Source organism: Oreochromis niloticus, linkage group LG8 (assembly GCF_001858045.2).
Source record: "Oreochromis niloticus isolate F11D_XX linkage group LG8, O_niloticus_UMD_NMBU, whole genome shotgun sequence".
Taxonomy (NCBI): domain Eukaryota; kingdom Metazoa; phylum Chordata; class Actinopteri; order Cichliformes; family Cichlidae; genus Oreochromis; species Oreochromis niloticus.
This window is the reverse complement of record NC_031973.2, coordinates 12,739,796-12,754,405: the sequence shown is the minus strand read 5'-3', so window position 1 is coordinate 12,754,405 and position 14,610 is coordinate 12,739,796. Positions and strand designations below refer to the sequence as shown.

General features: G+C 37.9%; 1 protein-coding gene across 15 annotated transcripts in view; it reads right to left on the bottom strand.

The window, feature by feature from the left end:
- Positions 1 to 14,610, bottom strand: part of LOC100703246 (calcium-activated potassium channel subunit alpha-1) — a 92,859-nt gene that overhangs the window by 23,655 nt on the left and 54,594 nt on the right. For 6 of the 15 annotated variants that reach the window (XM_025909972.1, XM_025909971.1, XM_025909974.1 and 3 more), the window contains 11 exons: positions 10,935 to 11,045; positions 10,723 to 10,828; positions 10,531 to 10,613; positions 7,993 to 8,062; positions 7,670 to 7,825; positions 7,363 to 7,472; positions 6,882 to 6,950; positions 6,338 to 6,424; positions 4,548 to 4,624; positions 3,675 to 3,683; positions 2,150 to 2,323 (listed from right to left, as the gene is read on the bottom strand). In XM_025909972.1, the coding sequence (XP_025765757.1) occupies positions 2,150 to 2,323; positions 3,675 to 3,683; positions 4,548 to 4,624; positions 6,338 to 6,424; positions 6,882 to 6,950; positions 7,363 to 7,472; positions 7,670 to 7,825; positions 7,993 to 8,062; positions 10,531 to 10,613; positions 10,723 to 10,828; positions 10,935 to 11,045 (1,052 nt within the window). The remainder of the gene's footprint in view (positions 1 to 2,149; positions 2,324 to 3,674; positions 3,684 to 4,547; positions 4,625 to 6,337; positions 6,425 to 6,881; positions 6,951 to 7,362; positions 7,473 to 7,669; positions 7,826 to 7,992; positions 8,063 to 10,530; positions 10,614 to 10,722; positions 10,829 to 10,934; positions 11,046 to 14,610) is intronic. The other 9 variants (XM_025909980.1, XM_025909982.1, XM_025909985.1 and 6 more) reach the window with 3 other exon arrangements.

Sequence of the window (14,610 nt, the reverse complement as noted above, 5' to 3'; positions counted from 1 at the left end):
TTTCTCTTGAAGCCACTTAAAAAAAATTGAGGCCGTGGAGACAACACGGACAAAGCAATGAGAAGTAAAACAGGTCAGTTAGAAATCTGATTTTCAGAGATGTGGTCAGTAATTAAAGAGTAGCTCGCTGTCTATGTTTGTAGTCATCTGCTAAATATCTACGGTGTCACTCTAAGCAGTGATTTGGCTATTTTCAAGTCAAAAGAGAACCAGATATCTTGGCTACCTTTAAATTTAGATGAAAATTGTAGATCAGTTCCTTAAGTCCAAGTTGGTGTCTTTGAAAAGCTTATTTACTCCCATTAAGAATTTAAGACTGAAATATTACCACGTTTGTGTGACTGATAATTATTTATTATTACCAGTTATTTAGTATCAGTTATTATAGCTGCTCATATTTACCCTCCAGTGAAGGCTAAATGTAAGTTTAGCAGCATTAAATGAATACTCAAGTGAGAAGCAGGTTTTTATATATCATCTATGTTCTGGCATGTTGCGCACAGCGCACAGTGCATAAAACTTAAGAAGTGTTACTGTCTTATTTTTTCAAAAGCTGCTTTTCCTATGCCTTCCCATGCCTGAGACAACCTGCACAGATGTATGTAACTTTCGGTGAGTCCCACACATGCTCATTAGTAACTTATTTCAACCCCTTGCTTACATTAAAGGTCATGCATTGAGCTTAAGGCAGGACCTTGACAGCAATGTTCAAACAGGGACCGTGCTGGTCCTGGCATCTGTCGCCTGCAATCGGAGGGCGCGAGCAGAGTCACAGGACTAACAGGCTAGCATCTGTCCCACAACGAGAGAAAAGGAGAGGGGCGGGGGCACTCGGCTGCCTGGTGGTTAGGAACTGTCAGGCTGAGTTTCATGACAACCGGTAGCACTCCAAAAATGAAAATGCAAACATAATTTCCATGTCAGGCCGCATAAGGCCTCGCTCCACGCATCTCCCGCACCGTGTCGACAGCAACTCTGGAGCTCTTGCTCGAGCCTTTCTAGCCAGGCCACGCTCACAGCACACAACCCTGGAAGACACACTGAGGGGTAAAAACGCCCAGACGTGTTCGGCTATACGCAGAATGGTTTTTGATCAAGAGTCATTCACTAAAAATGTATGACAGTCTACAATGTTTTCCAGCAAATTGTATCAATGCTCTGCAACCTCAGACACATTCTTCATGCCTCCTGCGACACATCAGTACGATTTAACATACCCCCCTGGCTTTAAAAGGGAAATCACACTTGAATTAGAAATTCATACGCAGTTCAATTCTGTTAAAGTCCGCTTGTTAAACTCCAATATGATCCAGCACTCTTCTACCGTCTTTTGTTCCTCTTACATTCCAACCCTGCTGCTTTGTGTTCTCAATTTAATCACAATTCAGCAAAAACAGCCAATAACTTTGTCTGCTTTGGAGATTTCACCCCCAGTTCTTGTTCAAGCTGTTGATTATAATTTAATAAAACCCATATGTTAACCTCAATATGTACTGTTATAGTCATCGTTACAATACCCCCTCAGGTGCTCTCAAGAGCATTATTTACTAAAAAAAAATAAATAAAAATTAATCGTTGGAGACGCCTACACATACAAATACCTCAAATCCTATCCTGTTCACCCATTTCTCCAGGGTACAGTGGTGAAGTATTATATGGAAGGTTTTTTTTAATGTTAATTTATGTCTCCAGTGACATCATTATAAGATTTAGACAGTCCTATCAGAATAATTATTTGGGAAAATGCACAGTAACTGTGCATTGTGAGATTTTTTGCAGGGATGCACAGCTGTACATTGTTCACGGCTTTGACTTTAATATATTTATGAGGTCACTGGAGGGAAACAAATACTGCTGTACACAGCAAAAAGTTTGCATTAGTGACTGTCAATCTAATTTTAAACTACGTTTCAATTTGAATTCACGTTCTCTTGACAAAACACCAGCAAAACAGTAGACCAGCATGCTTCACTGCAAAACGTAGCAACAGACAGAGAAGAGCACCAAAAATCAGAAAGCTAAAACACCAAAGCAACATCTACATCCGTGACAGTGACAACACGGGTGCTTAAATTTGACAGCACACAGAAGTAAAGACACACGGTGCATGTTACAACACTGAAGAGCACATGTCATGGCGACAACTTACAGGCACGTAAAGTGGCTGAGCAATCATTAACAGAGACAGCAGAGAGTGGGATGTCCCGTTGAGGGGAGTCCATGTTACAACGCACATTAACCGGCATGCAAGTGCAGTCCCGCTCTGAGCGACCGCAATCAAAACAACATGCCAGTTTCATTTTCTTGTAGGCAGGCGTCTTGGCTACAGTCAAGGGTTCATATGAGAGGAGAGGAAGAGCAGGTTAATGTTGAGGGTCATTCTGAGGGAAGAAGGGATAGAGGAAGAACAGGGCATGGAGGACGGCTGCTGCTGGGATGTACAAGATTAACCTTTGTTGGTATCCTGTAAACCTACACCCTTTCCCCTCACGTGAACATGACCCCGTGACCTCAAATATGGCTTCTTTAACTTTTTCAGACTTTTTGGAGACTTTTACCCCAAAAAATCCTAATAATGCTAACACAGATTTAGCTTGTTTGGGCTTAGTGTCACTTTACTATGTGATGAAATGTTTTTCCATGTTCACTAATGAACTTGCTAATGAGCCAAGCATGAACATCATGGCAAATTTGGTCTTATAAAGGCCAATCTTGGCCCAAGGATAACATAAGTGGAGGTTAAAGACACATAATTCATGTTTAATTGGCATAAATAAAACATTTATATATGCACAATTTGATGATTTATAGCTAAATATTTTTTTTTTGCAGACACCTTGGCTATGTGTCATGGATCTCTGGGGATTCCTGGATTCTTCTCTTAGAGCCACTGAGGTCATATGAGATATAAGGACAATAACATTTGATTTTACAGCTCTTAAATATTTGCATTTGTTACTAATGCTTATTAAGAGGAGGAGATGACAGAAATCTCCTAAACAAAAGATTAAAGGTGCTGGTATTTCACAAAAACAGAATCACCTCTAGAAAAACCTGCAAGTGCCTTCAGAAAAGACAAAAAGAAAAAAAAAACACTTGAAAGCGTTTATAGTGCATAAAAGCACACATAAGTTAGATGATGCATATTCCATGACAGATTTGCTATTTTTTCCTGAAATATTTCTCCTAAAAGATATGCTGGAAGAAAGAAGTAGATTACTTCACTTTAGTATGGATGCCAATTTTTTCCCATAATATAAAACAGTAATAAGGAAAAAGGTTTTCCAGTCTTCATCCCAGTCCGTTTCTCACTGTGATCTTTATGCAAGGGTCTTGTGTTTATTAAAGGGCAGCAGGGCCATCTGGTGGTGATGTGGTGAATTACTAACTCAAGTAGGCATGAATGCTGCAGTTTTTACATTTGAGCAAAAAAAGAAAATCTACTTCTGCTCTGGAATTTTTGTGCAAAATCATTATTGTTGCTAATTTATTTTGAAAGCTATAAAATTCTATCAAAAGAACGAACAAAAACAACGTGCACATGACAACAAGAGATCCAGGCAGCATCAACCATTGTACATGCAACATTTAGAGTACATTCAAACGGGTCACTTTAATCTGAGGTACACTAGCACGCTGTGTTTTTGAAGGGGAAACAAATCCACATTACTCACAATATATCACTATTAAGCGGATTTTTTAAGAAATGTGTGCCAAGTTCCCAAGCAGCAGGAAAAGAATACATCACATGTCAATGTTAAGTGTTAGCTTTAATACTAGAGACAAACTGTGGTTCATCCAAGCAGAAGAACATGTAGCACGTGATGTTTATAAGGTTTTAGAAACACGTGATCCGTCCAGGTACCTGTGGTGTTAACAGTCTCTCTGAATGCCTGTTAACATCACAAAGTTATCAAAAGTGAACACAGCTACTATACAGAAAACAAACAAAATGCACATTTAGACTGAACTAAGAGGTCTACTATGTGTATTTATAACAGCTGGGAATCACATGGAAAAGATAGCATGCTATAAACACTATGTATGAGTTTGTCTGTTAGAAGGGACGTCTATCTGAAACACTCTCAAGGAATCAGTTCATCCAAATCCACATAAAAACCTACATTTTGAAGGGTATTTGAAACCTCAGCATGGAAAAACCAAAACTATTTGCATGATGAGAAAGTTGGAAAGCATGTTTTCATGTAATTTGGGGGAACTGACCCTTAAATGAGAGCAGGTATTCATCTCATACAGAGATCCAAACATGTAGTTCTACATGGGGAAACTTGGAGTGCTTCGGTTTGTTTTGGCTGCAGAAAGAAATCTGACCTTTCTTCATGCACAACTTACAAGCCTTCATTTCAAGGAATAATTAATGCAAGAAATAAGTGGTTGGGACAAATGGCTATGTATAGTAGGTCATGTAAATACACTGTCACCCAGCTACTCTAATGCTAACTCATTATATTTCAGTTTCATCTGAGCAAGAAAATGAATGGGATCAATCTAACTTAGATCTTGTGTTTGCATGCAATCACACTTACATTTCTTGCATCCACATTTCTTTATCCTTTTGGGATCAGTTATGTCATCGTGGCAGGCCTTACAATAAAACAGTGCCCTGCGGAAGAAAATCAAGAACAGCATGAGTACTCAATAAATTGTTTACACATATTTTGTCTTAACTATGGCTGCAAAACATCTGCAACAAGTCATTTTAATTTGTGTGCAATCAGTTTATTAACAAAAAATTAATGAAGCATCCAATGCATTTGTCAATATTTAATGTGCCAAAAGTTGAGCAAAGAGTGTGCAGCTCTATGAGAAGTTCAGGACCAGTTTTAAATTAAGCTTTGATCTTTCATAAGGGCCCTGCAGTTTGTCTCATGCTGTACCCTCATAAATCTTCTGATCCCCTCTGGCAGGTAACATCACCATCCAACCTTGACCATATGTACCTTTAATCTGTCTTTGAATGTTATCTTTGTCCAAGCAATGAGCAGATACAAGCTAACAGCCAACATTCCTCTTTGGCCTCACCAGTGCAACTCAAGGATCCCTGAACCGCTGATAAATCACTTCAGTCTGGCCAATTAAACATGCAAAATATGGCATTTTTCTAAGAGCAAACACAAAAACCAATATACACTTACTGGCCGATTTGTTAGGTGCACCTGTTCAATTGCTCCTAAATGCAAATATCTAATCAGCCAATCACATGCCAGCAACTGCATGCATTTAGGCCTGAAGACACGGTTGGCCCTGCTAAAGTTCAAACTGAGCATAAGAAATGGGAAAGAATGCGACTTTGAATCTTGGTGTTGGTCCCAGATGGATGGATTTACTGTCCTACTGGGATTTTCCCGCAGTCTAGGGTTTACAGAGAACGGTCCAAAAAGGAGAAAATATCCAGTGTATGGCAGTTGTCTGAGAGAAAATGCCTTGTTGATGTCAGATATCAGAGCTGGAAGGTGACAGCAACTCAGATAACCAACATGATCCCCAACCAATATGAAGAAAGCATCTCTGAACACACAGCACATCAAACCTTGGAAGCAGATGGTCTACAGCAGCAGAAAACCACTTCTGCCAGTTAAGAACAGGAAACTACGGCTACAATTTTCACCAAAATTTGACAGTGGACGATTGGAAAAATGCTGCCTTGTCAGACGAGTCTTGATTTCTGCTGATGATGGTGTGGGGGTATTTTCTTGGCACACTTTGGGCCCCTTAGTACAAATGAGCATCACTTAAACACCACAAACTCTGTGCTTACAGTTACTGACCATGTCCATCCTTTATGCACACATCATAGCCATCTTCTAATAGAATTAGAATTAGAAGCTCAAACCATTTCAAACTGGTTTCTTGAACAAGACAATAAGTTCAATATACTCAAGTTGCCTTAAGATTTCATGGATGTGTGACCAAGAAATCTGCAACAACTGTGTGATGCTATCATATCAACATGGGCCAAAATCTCTGAGGAATGTTTCCAGCCCCCTGTTGAGTCTATGCCATGAAGAATTCTGAAGGCAAAAGAGGGTCTAACCTGGTACTAGAAAGGTGTTCCTAATAAAGTGAGTGAGTATATCTGTAAGCCCTGGCAACATGTAGGCGATACTAACAAAACAAGCGTTTTAGCTGTATTATCAGGAAGCACTATCCAGCCATACAATTAAACGTTTACGCAAAGATTATTGTCTTTTCAATTTTCCTACATGTAATAGCTCAAGATACAGAAACTGTATGACATGCAGACCAACAAAGGCACTATTGCAGAAACAAGACTGGAATTTAATCAAACGATTGAATCTCAGGTCTCATTCATTACCTCTTTACTTCTTTGGCATCGCTGGCAATAAAGAAGCCCAAGGTCCCCTCCTGCATTTTCACGTGGTTTCCAGGGTTTATCAGGGTGCTGTGAGGATTTGTAGACCAAAGATGTCAAAGCAGAAAGTTATATCACAGAATTTGCAAGGCTTTGCACTAATCACTGCGTCTGGCACACGCTGCAGGGATTAGTTTTCACAACTCATTTGGCAGGATAGCCCCTGTTTATTTAATTAAGTTGATGAAAGCAGATAGCACTTCAAAGAGTATAAATGAGCATCAGCGTGTTAGAGAAACTACTAAAACAAAGCTTCTGCTGTGCTCAAAGAAACCAACTGCCACCTTCCCCACTAATTTGTCACGATGTTATCGGAGAGCCCTGTGATGTCTGTGAATAAACCCATTTAGACATCAATTTAGACACATTGTGTAAAGCACTTGTGTTTGCAGTCAAACAGGGAAGCTGATTCACAGTAGCTGAAAGCAAATACTGACACCTGCGTATTAAAGTTTTTGCATGCATGAATTTTAATGCCCCGACTTACCTGCTTTCCCCTTGATCAGACTTGTACTCTATAGCTATCAGCAGCAGCTTTAGCTTCACATAGCAGAGTCTGTAAAGGGGAATAACAATATAATTAGACCTGAGGCACACTAAGTACTTTTAGTTTGAAATCTTCTTAGCTTAGGGTGCCACTTTCTTTTTTTTCTTTTTAGAGGATGAGAACCTGTTTATCCCTAAATTATTTACACTTAGATTTAGGTTTATACTTTCAAATATTTTAATATGGGATAAATATGGGATTTGTCAGCCTATAAAGTATGAACGCCATGTGCTTCCTCTCTATAACTAATTTAACCTACCATCTCCAGAAGCCTGGTTATTAAATACTTGCATAACAATTATCTTTGGATCTTTAAATTCTAATGACTGCAGTTTAAATGTCTAAATTACTTGCATCCAGGAATGACAAAACAACAAGTAGCAAAAAAGGGGGTAAAATAAAATGTTTTAGTTTTACGTACTCGCAAATTGTTGGGAAGGACAGACCCACAAAGGCACTGGACAGGTACTCTGTGTACATTTCATTGGCTACTCCTTCAAGGTAATACTTCTGCCATGTATCCTCCTCAATCTACAACAAAATAAAGAAGGTCATACAAAAATATAAAGAGGTGCAAGTTGAAGTTCATCACCACCCGCTCACCAGATGCTGCATACGGGCCTCATCTGGGATAACCATTATTATCTATTCAGACTTTGTTTCTTGGCCAACTTTACTTTTGAACTTCATCCAGTGAGCACAGATGGACCAGTGTTAGTTGCAGCTACCTTGATGAAGGACCTCATGGAGAAAAGGTTGGCCAGCATGGTGGAGAGGCCCTGAGCCAGGCAGCTCTGGGCGATGAACCCAAGCTTGAGTTCTGCAAGGCAAATGGCGTCATCTCCCTCCTTCCAGTTCCAGCTTGGGATGTTCAAAAGGTGGGCCTGAGGGGAAGAGGAAAAGAAAGTCAGGCTACAAGGTGCATGCTGTTAGAAACTAAGACAGACAAATGATTCACTGATGAAATCTTTTCAACATATACTGAAACGTAACTAACTATAACGGAGTAACTAAGTGACTCTAGCAGGCTTTATAGTTCATTAATACAAACCTTATTGTGGTACTGCAACATTTGAGTGATTATCCTGATCTTTGGGTGGTAGTTCTTGATAGATATTACTCTGATAAAGGACAAAAAGAAAGCAATATAAGAATATCTGCAGCACTTGCAAAAGTTACACAGATTTAAAAAAAAATCTGATTCACTCTCTTTTATAGAAATTAAGTATCTTAGTCTACTGTATGCTTTTAACAATTTAAAGTTTGCATTTTATTTTACGGTTTAATATTTTAAACTGAAGGCTCAAGAAAAAAGAACAAGAGAGTTGCATACATTGTAACATATTCCTAGATCCAGCTACAAAATGCTGACTTTCTCTCTGTCTGGGAAGAACTGATGTCAGTTTGATCATTACCAGTTCAGCCTGTTCCCCGAATTTACAAACCTACAACTTCTACCAAAAAATAAATAAATCAACCTGGAAAAAATGCCATTGTTAACAATTTCAAATTACTGGTAGAAATATAAAGATTTCCTGTCACGATTACATGTACCTCATGGTTGTAAACCTCTGTCATGAATGTGGCTACAATTTGTATCCCAACCTGTCGAGAATCTCATATGCAAGTGAAGACTTTTAAGGAATTCACTAAAAACTACAGCATCAAAGTACGCACAGAGAGAAATGCAAATACTTCTAATACATCCAAGTTTATAGTTGGACATCAACATTAGTTCAGTATTCAACCAACTGAGACGTACATACAGAATCTCTCACTTCTATGACTGATTTGTGGCACTGGATAACAGCAAGAGGTTTTTTTGAAGTCATAGGGAAGCTGACTTTTAAACCTTTGGATATAAAATGTCACTCTTAGACATTTGTGTGCAGTCATACACTACCCAAGCACAAAACAAACTCTTTTCCTAAACTGCATTATTAGCCTAACAACTAAATGTGGGTTAAAAACGGTCCAATGCATTATCAAATATACCATCATCTTTAAGGAAGAAATGTGGTTGGAAAACTTTATCTAGTTGATAAGGGAAGCAAACATCTGGTGAAGTCAAATGGTAAGAAAACAACAGTAAATCTCACGGCTATGTTTAATAGTGAAAATAGCAAAGTGAAGAGAATTCTCTAAAAAACATTAATCAGTGAGGTTGATTGTTGGACTCTGGAGCAATGGAAAAAGGTCATTTACCGTGTTCCAGGATGATCGGCCCATCAGGGAAAGAAGAGGGTGATCCCAACATGCCTAGTGTCCTAGGGTGTTTTTGCCTTGTGAATTTGGAGCTTTTGCATTAATATTTGGATTCATATATTTATTGTGTTTCGAGTTCTTTTTCAATTTTGTTTTCCTTTGTGTAGCACGTAATATCTGGTTGTTTTCTTTATGATTAGTTTCCCAGTTTAGTTTTATCTTTAATACCTTTTAATCTACTTTCTGTTTCTGGTTATAGTTTTAGTTTATATTTAATTCCTTGAGTGTCAGATCATCCCACTGTCGCTGTGTCCTTTTGTTTCTTGCTGTTAAGTCTTTTTAGGTCTTCCTGTTTTCTTTCAGTAGAATTCATTCAGTGAATTTTTGGATTCTGTTGTTTATTCTCTGTTCTGGATTTTTGATGGACTTTCCTTATTCCACTTAAATGAAGGTTGTTTCTGTTATTTATTAAGAGCCGCATCGAGTCCTGCATTTGGGTCCTTCTGCCAACACCTTCTGTATGCCTACCGTACACGCCTGTGGGGACAGTGTTATGATCTGGGGTTGCTTCAGTTGGTCGTGTCTACATTCAGCAATGTTGCGTGCCCAAAACTTGGTCATGGATTGACCACCATAGAGTCCAGACCTCCTTAGGAATCTGTGGGATGTGCTGGAGAAGCCTTTACGCAACAGTCTGACTCTCCTGTGGTGAAAACTTATGCAACTGGTTGACTGAAATCTTGAGTTATTGAGAAACAGATGTTTCAAGGAGACAGTGACCTTTGACTGTTTGACCACAAAATACAAATCATTTCCTTTAGTCCTAGTGGACATTTGTAACAGATGAATAAATTTCATGTCTAGGAGAACATATGGGAGAGATGCACAGACAGACAAGAAGGCTCTACCATAATGATTATGTATTAATTCGCACAGTGTTTAGATTAGAATCAAGCTGTGATGATTTCTGCAGCACATTTTAAACGTCTTAACCCTTTTAGATGGAAAAGAAATGTCACATAATGACTCTCCGACTTTTTCTAGCTGAGCAATTTAATCTTCAGTGGAAAACCTCCAATCCTCAGACCGCATTATCGAACTGAACTATTAATAATACAATTTTATTAACCAAATTTTATTTGCCTTGCCCTAAAACAGACTGTTCCCATCACTTTTAAAATATGTTGTACTCTCATATATTATCCACTTGATAATCCCTTAAACCCATTAAAATAAGTGCAGTTTCCACATCCAAAACTACGACTTAATCCACTCCGAAAATGTCTTTTTCTCTCAGAATCCAGCTGAATGTGATTGTTCATAAAACAAATTGAATAAACAATGAAAGCAGGAAAACATAAATCATGATTTGGTTATGCAATACCTCATGATGTTGGATGCGTCCTCGGCATCGGGGTCAGCGCAGTATTTGTTGGCTAAGATCAAGCAGGCGTCAGCTGATTCAATCTAAAACAAAATTGCAAATAACAAAGACAAAAATGAACAATCACATCAAGTATTCAGTCAGACGATAACCAACAGTATTACAGAGGAAGAAGTATTAACACTCAGGTACCTTGACTCTGGCCAGGTCATGTGGATTTAGGACAGATCCTTGGTAAAACTCTACCTGGGTGAAGTGGCGCTTGAACAAGGCTTCCAGCTCAAGATTAGGGGAAATACTAAGAGACAAAAAACAAACACTCTTAAATCAGAGAACTCTCTAATCTCCTAAAGTTTAGTTTTTTCCTCTTAAACAATGAAATTTGCACAAAGTTTCGGACTTACTTATGGAGAAAAACAATTTCTACATTGACATCATCCCTGTCCTTGTGTAGGAAGTCTTTTAGAAAGTTGGATACACTTTCAAGTGTTATATGACCACAGACCACGATGTGCCTAGAAAAAGGAAGTGCAGAACCATAATGAAACTCAGAACAAAAGCACACATCCTTCATCTTTTCCATCTTCATCTTTGAGCTGAAATCAAAAGGTAAATGTGAGATGAGAGGCCTGTAACGGACATTTAGGTCAGTGATTTAGAATCTGTGATAAAAACTATGTTACAGGAGGGATGAAATCCAGAGAGCTCTCTGGATTTCAGTATCAGATTATAAAGGATCAGTTTACTTAGATGAAGGTTATGAAATGAGCGCACAGTCTATGTCGATCCCTACATATCATAAACCCTTTATATAAAGAACCCAGTTGAGATTTTTTTTCCATCTGTGTTTAAAATATCTTTATTAATTAAATTATTCTGTGTAAATTATTTTGTCTTTTGCACCGATTTGCAAGAACAGCCACAGCTGGAAATACTGCAGTGGTTCTTAAAGTACAAAATATGCATCAGTATCACTTTGATTTATAACCCACTTGTTTTCTAATAATCTAGAGTAGCAATAAGTAACTCAAAGAAAAACACATACTTTCCTGTAAGAAACAAAATAGCAATGATGCCAACAATTTTATCGAGCTTTTAAAATCACCACAATAATAAGAAAAATGTTTTTAAAAAATTGTAATAAATGCAAAATAAGCATGATGTGATACTTTTTCTTCTCAATTTATAAACTGCAATTTTAAATTTAAAAAAAAAAAAAAACAGAAGAAGAATATACTTGGTTTAAGAAAACTTCCCAAACCAAGTCTGGTTTCTTTCAAATCGTACCAAAAGCATGCTACCAGAAACCACGATTTTAAACTTCAAACTCCGAGGCATCTAGCAGAATCTCCCTGTCTTTAGGCTAGCTCTTATGGCTAAAAAGGTGTTGAAGGAGTAGTCTGGCATTTTGGAGAATACGCTTATTTACTTTCATATCAAAAGAAATATGCCATCATACAATTTGCTTGCCTTCTCCTTAGCTGGGGAAACCAGCAGCCCTGGCTCTAGCTTGAGTTAAAGAAATCAGCACATCTCAAACTGCTTAAAAATGTATTAATTAATTAAAAAATTTCATATTGGCTGTAGTTTTGTTTTGTTTTTTATTTCTTTTGCACCTTTGAGTTTTGTTGTTTTTCAGAAGGCATTGTGTACTTGCGTGTATTTTTGAGCTGCAATTACATCATTTTTTTAAATTAATTCTGTTAATTGACGCCTTTATTTTGTGTTCTTTAATTCAATAAGCAGTATTATTATTTGGTGGTAGACAATAGTATTTTTTGTTTTTATAGAAAATAACAAAAAACAAGCTCAAATGTAGAATTTTGTGGGCAAGGCTAAGAGCTCAGGGTTTTCAGTAGAGCACGGGGTACTTGGCTCGGTTCGAATCCGACCTCTCTTAATTAGGGGGAGAACAGAAGCGGTGAGCCTCGGGGTGCCCTCAACTTTCTCCATTGGAAACAGGAACTTCTGATCTCAGTCTGTACTGATTTATACTGCTGTCAGATGGACTGATGCACTGCACCACGCCCTCCATGTATCACTTGCTGGAAAGCACATCGGCTCCATCTCCACTGCACTCAGACAATAATGCATTTTCCGAGATGCTCTCACTTGTCTTCATTCTTTTCATATTTGTTGGTATTATAAGCAATAGCGCAACAATAAAAAATGCTGCAGAAGTGCAGGCTATGAATTCAGAAGTATAACTTGGTTTTCTGGCTATGGAAGAACATTTACATTTATTGTTATTAAGTATACATTTATACTTTATACTTTGTATTTAAATTTTTTAGTTTGTTTATGAAAACAATTTTGTTTACCTTATTCTTGAGGCAGTCCTTCTGAAATAAACATCAGGAACTAATATGTTTTGTTTTTGGCATTTCCTCTGTAGCACAAACAGGTGCTACAGCTTAAGAAGCATGGTGCACCTGCATCAATTCAAACTTAGTGCTGGAAGGCTTTATAACCCACTACCATGTAAGGCTAGCTGTTTTGGAACTCCATTTAATGTGGTGGACCCTCCACACCACTGTGCAATAAGACTGAAAGTGTGTATGGCCTTTATATTGGATGAGGATTTCCTCATCCACACAGGGCCAAAGTGGAAAAAGTAATGAGTTGCCCTACTGCTTACTCAAGGCCAGATCATATTAGCAAAATTGGAGTGCCACACAGTGGGTGCCTCATGCACACCAGAAACTACTTGACCTCCTCTCACAGAACAGGCCCAGATACTTCTTGCAACCTGGGAAGCTTCATATTTAAGACAAAAAACAAAAGCACTGTATGTTTTTATTTATTTAAAGGAGACTTATTAAGCTTTTCCTAGTTATTTGTCATATTGTTGCAAAGTTGGATGCTGATGATAAAGGTGGGCAACGTTTCAAAGGTCAGCATATGTGTAATATGTGACACAAAAGCTCAGTTTTTCAGACTATTACAAATATTTCACACAGTGTTTTTTTTACTTCTCATTCTGCATGAAGTCATTGAGAGGGGATATCCTTAATGTGGTCATCTTGGGCACAAAGCCCTAGTTGTGAACACAGAGCTAAAACAGTCTATTTTAGTTAACAGATCAACTGAGGGGCTGCACCAATGACCAATGCCACATAAATGAGAATTTCAACTATGAATCATGCAAAAAGTCCAATAATAAAAAAACATGGGACAAGAAATGAATGTAAGAGTTCCCCTTTAACTTGAGGCGAGAAAGCTAATAAGAGTATTCCCCAAACTGCCAAAGCATATCTTTTAAACTCAAGATTTTATTTCGCCTTCAGGGTGTAGGTCAGACTGAAGATTAAGGCCAAGACTGTTGAAAAAGCAAAGCGTGGAAACATCACAAGTGAAGCAGGGCAATCAAAGTGTTTCCAAGCATACAAAAACTGATTTTGAGAAACATCACTATGAAGCATGAAGCAATGGTACACGACGAAATGTATGACTTTAGCATTTTCTTCAGTGCTGAAAATGCAGGTGAGCTAAAGTATATGATTTTCTCAGAATTACTCATTGATGCCTAAATGGCTGTCCTTCAACCAAATTATATTATTACTGTATGTTATTATATAATGATTGAACTTTTAAAAATCATAATTATTTCTCACTGTGTGTCCTTGACATCCATATTGGTCTTTCTGTATTGTGTTAAGTCAGCTCTAAAGTAATTTGTTTTTCTCGTTTTATCTTATTAAGACTGTTTGTCTGACATGAATTGGAGTTTGAGTGATGAAGGAGAGGATGGGTGAACAAAATTTTAAAAAAGAGAGAATAAATGGAAACACTTGATTAACAAACACACATTTGGCGCACACACACTAACAATAAGCAGCCTAATTACATCAAAAACAACCAGGATTTTCTCACAGTAAAATGATCAACCATGACAAAACTGTGACATCTGAAAAGAAGGAAATTGTTCCCACTGTTTGGTTTAGAAATAATATTTTTTTTAATGTTCCTTTTATCTGGGTTGCAACCATATTAGTTAATCTGTTCCCTAGCAACCTCTAATGTAAGTAACTCTTTGTATTGGGGAGGAGAGTCTGTGCATAACAATACCAGTAAAACCTT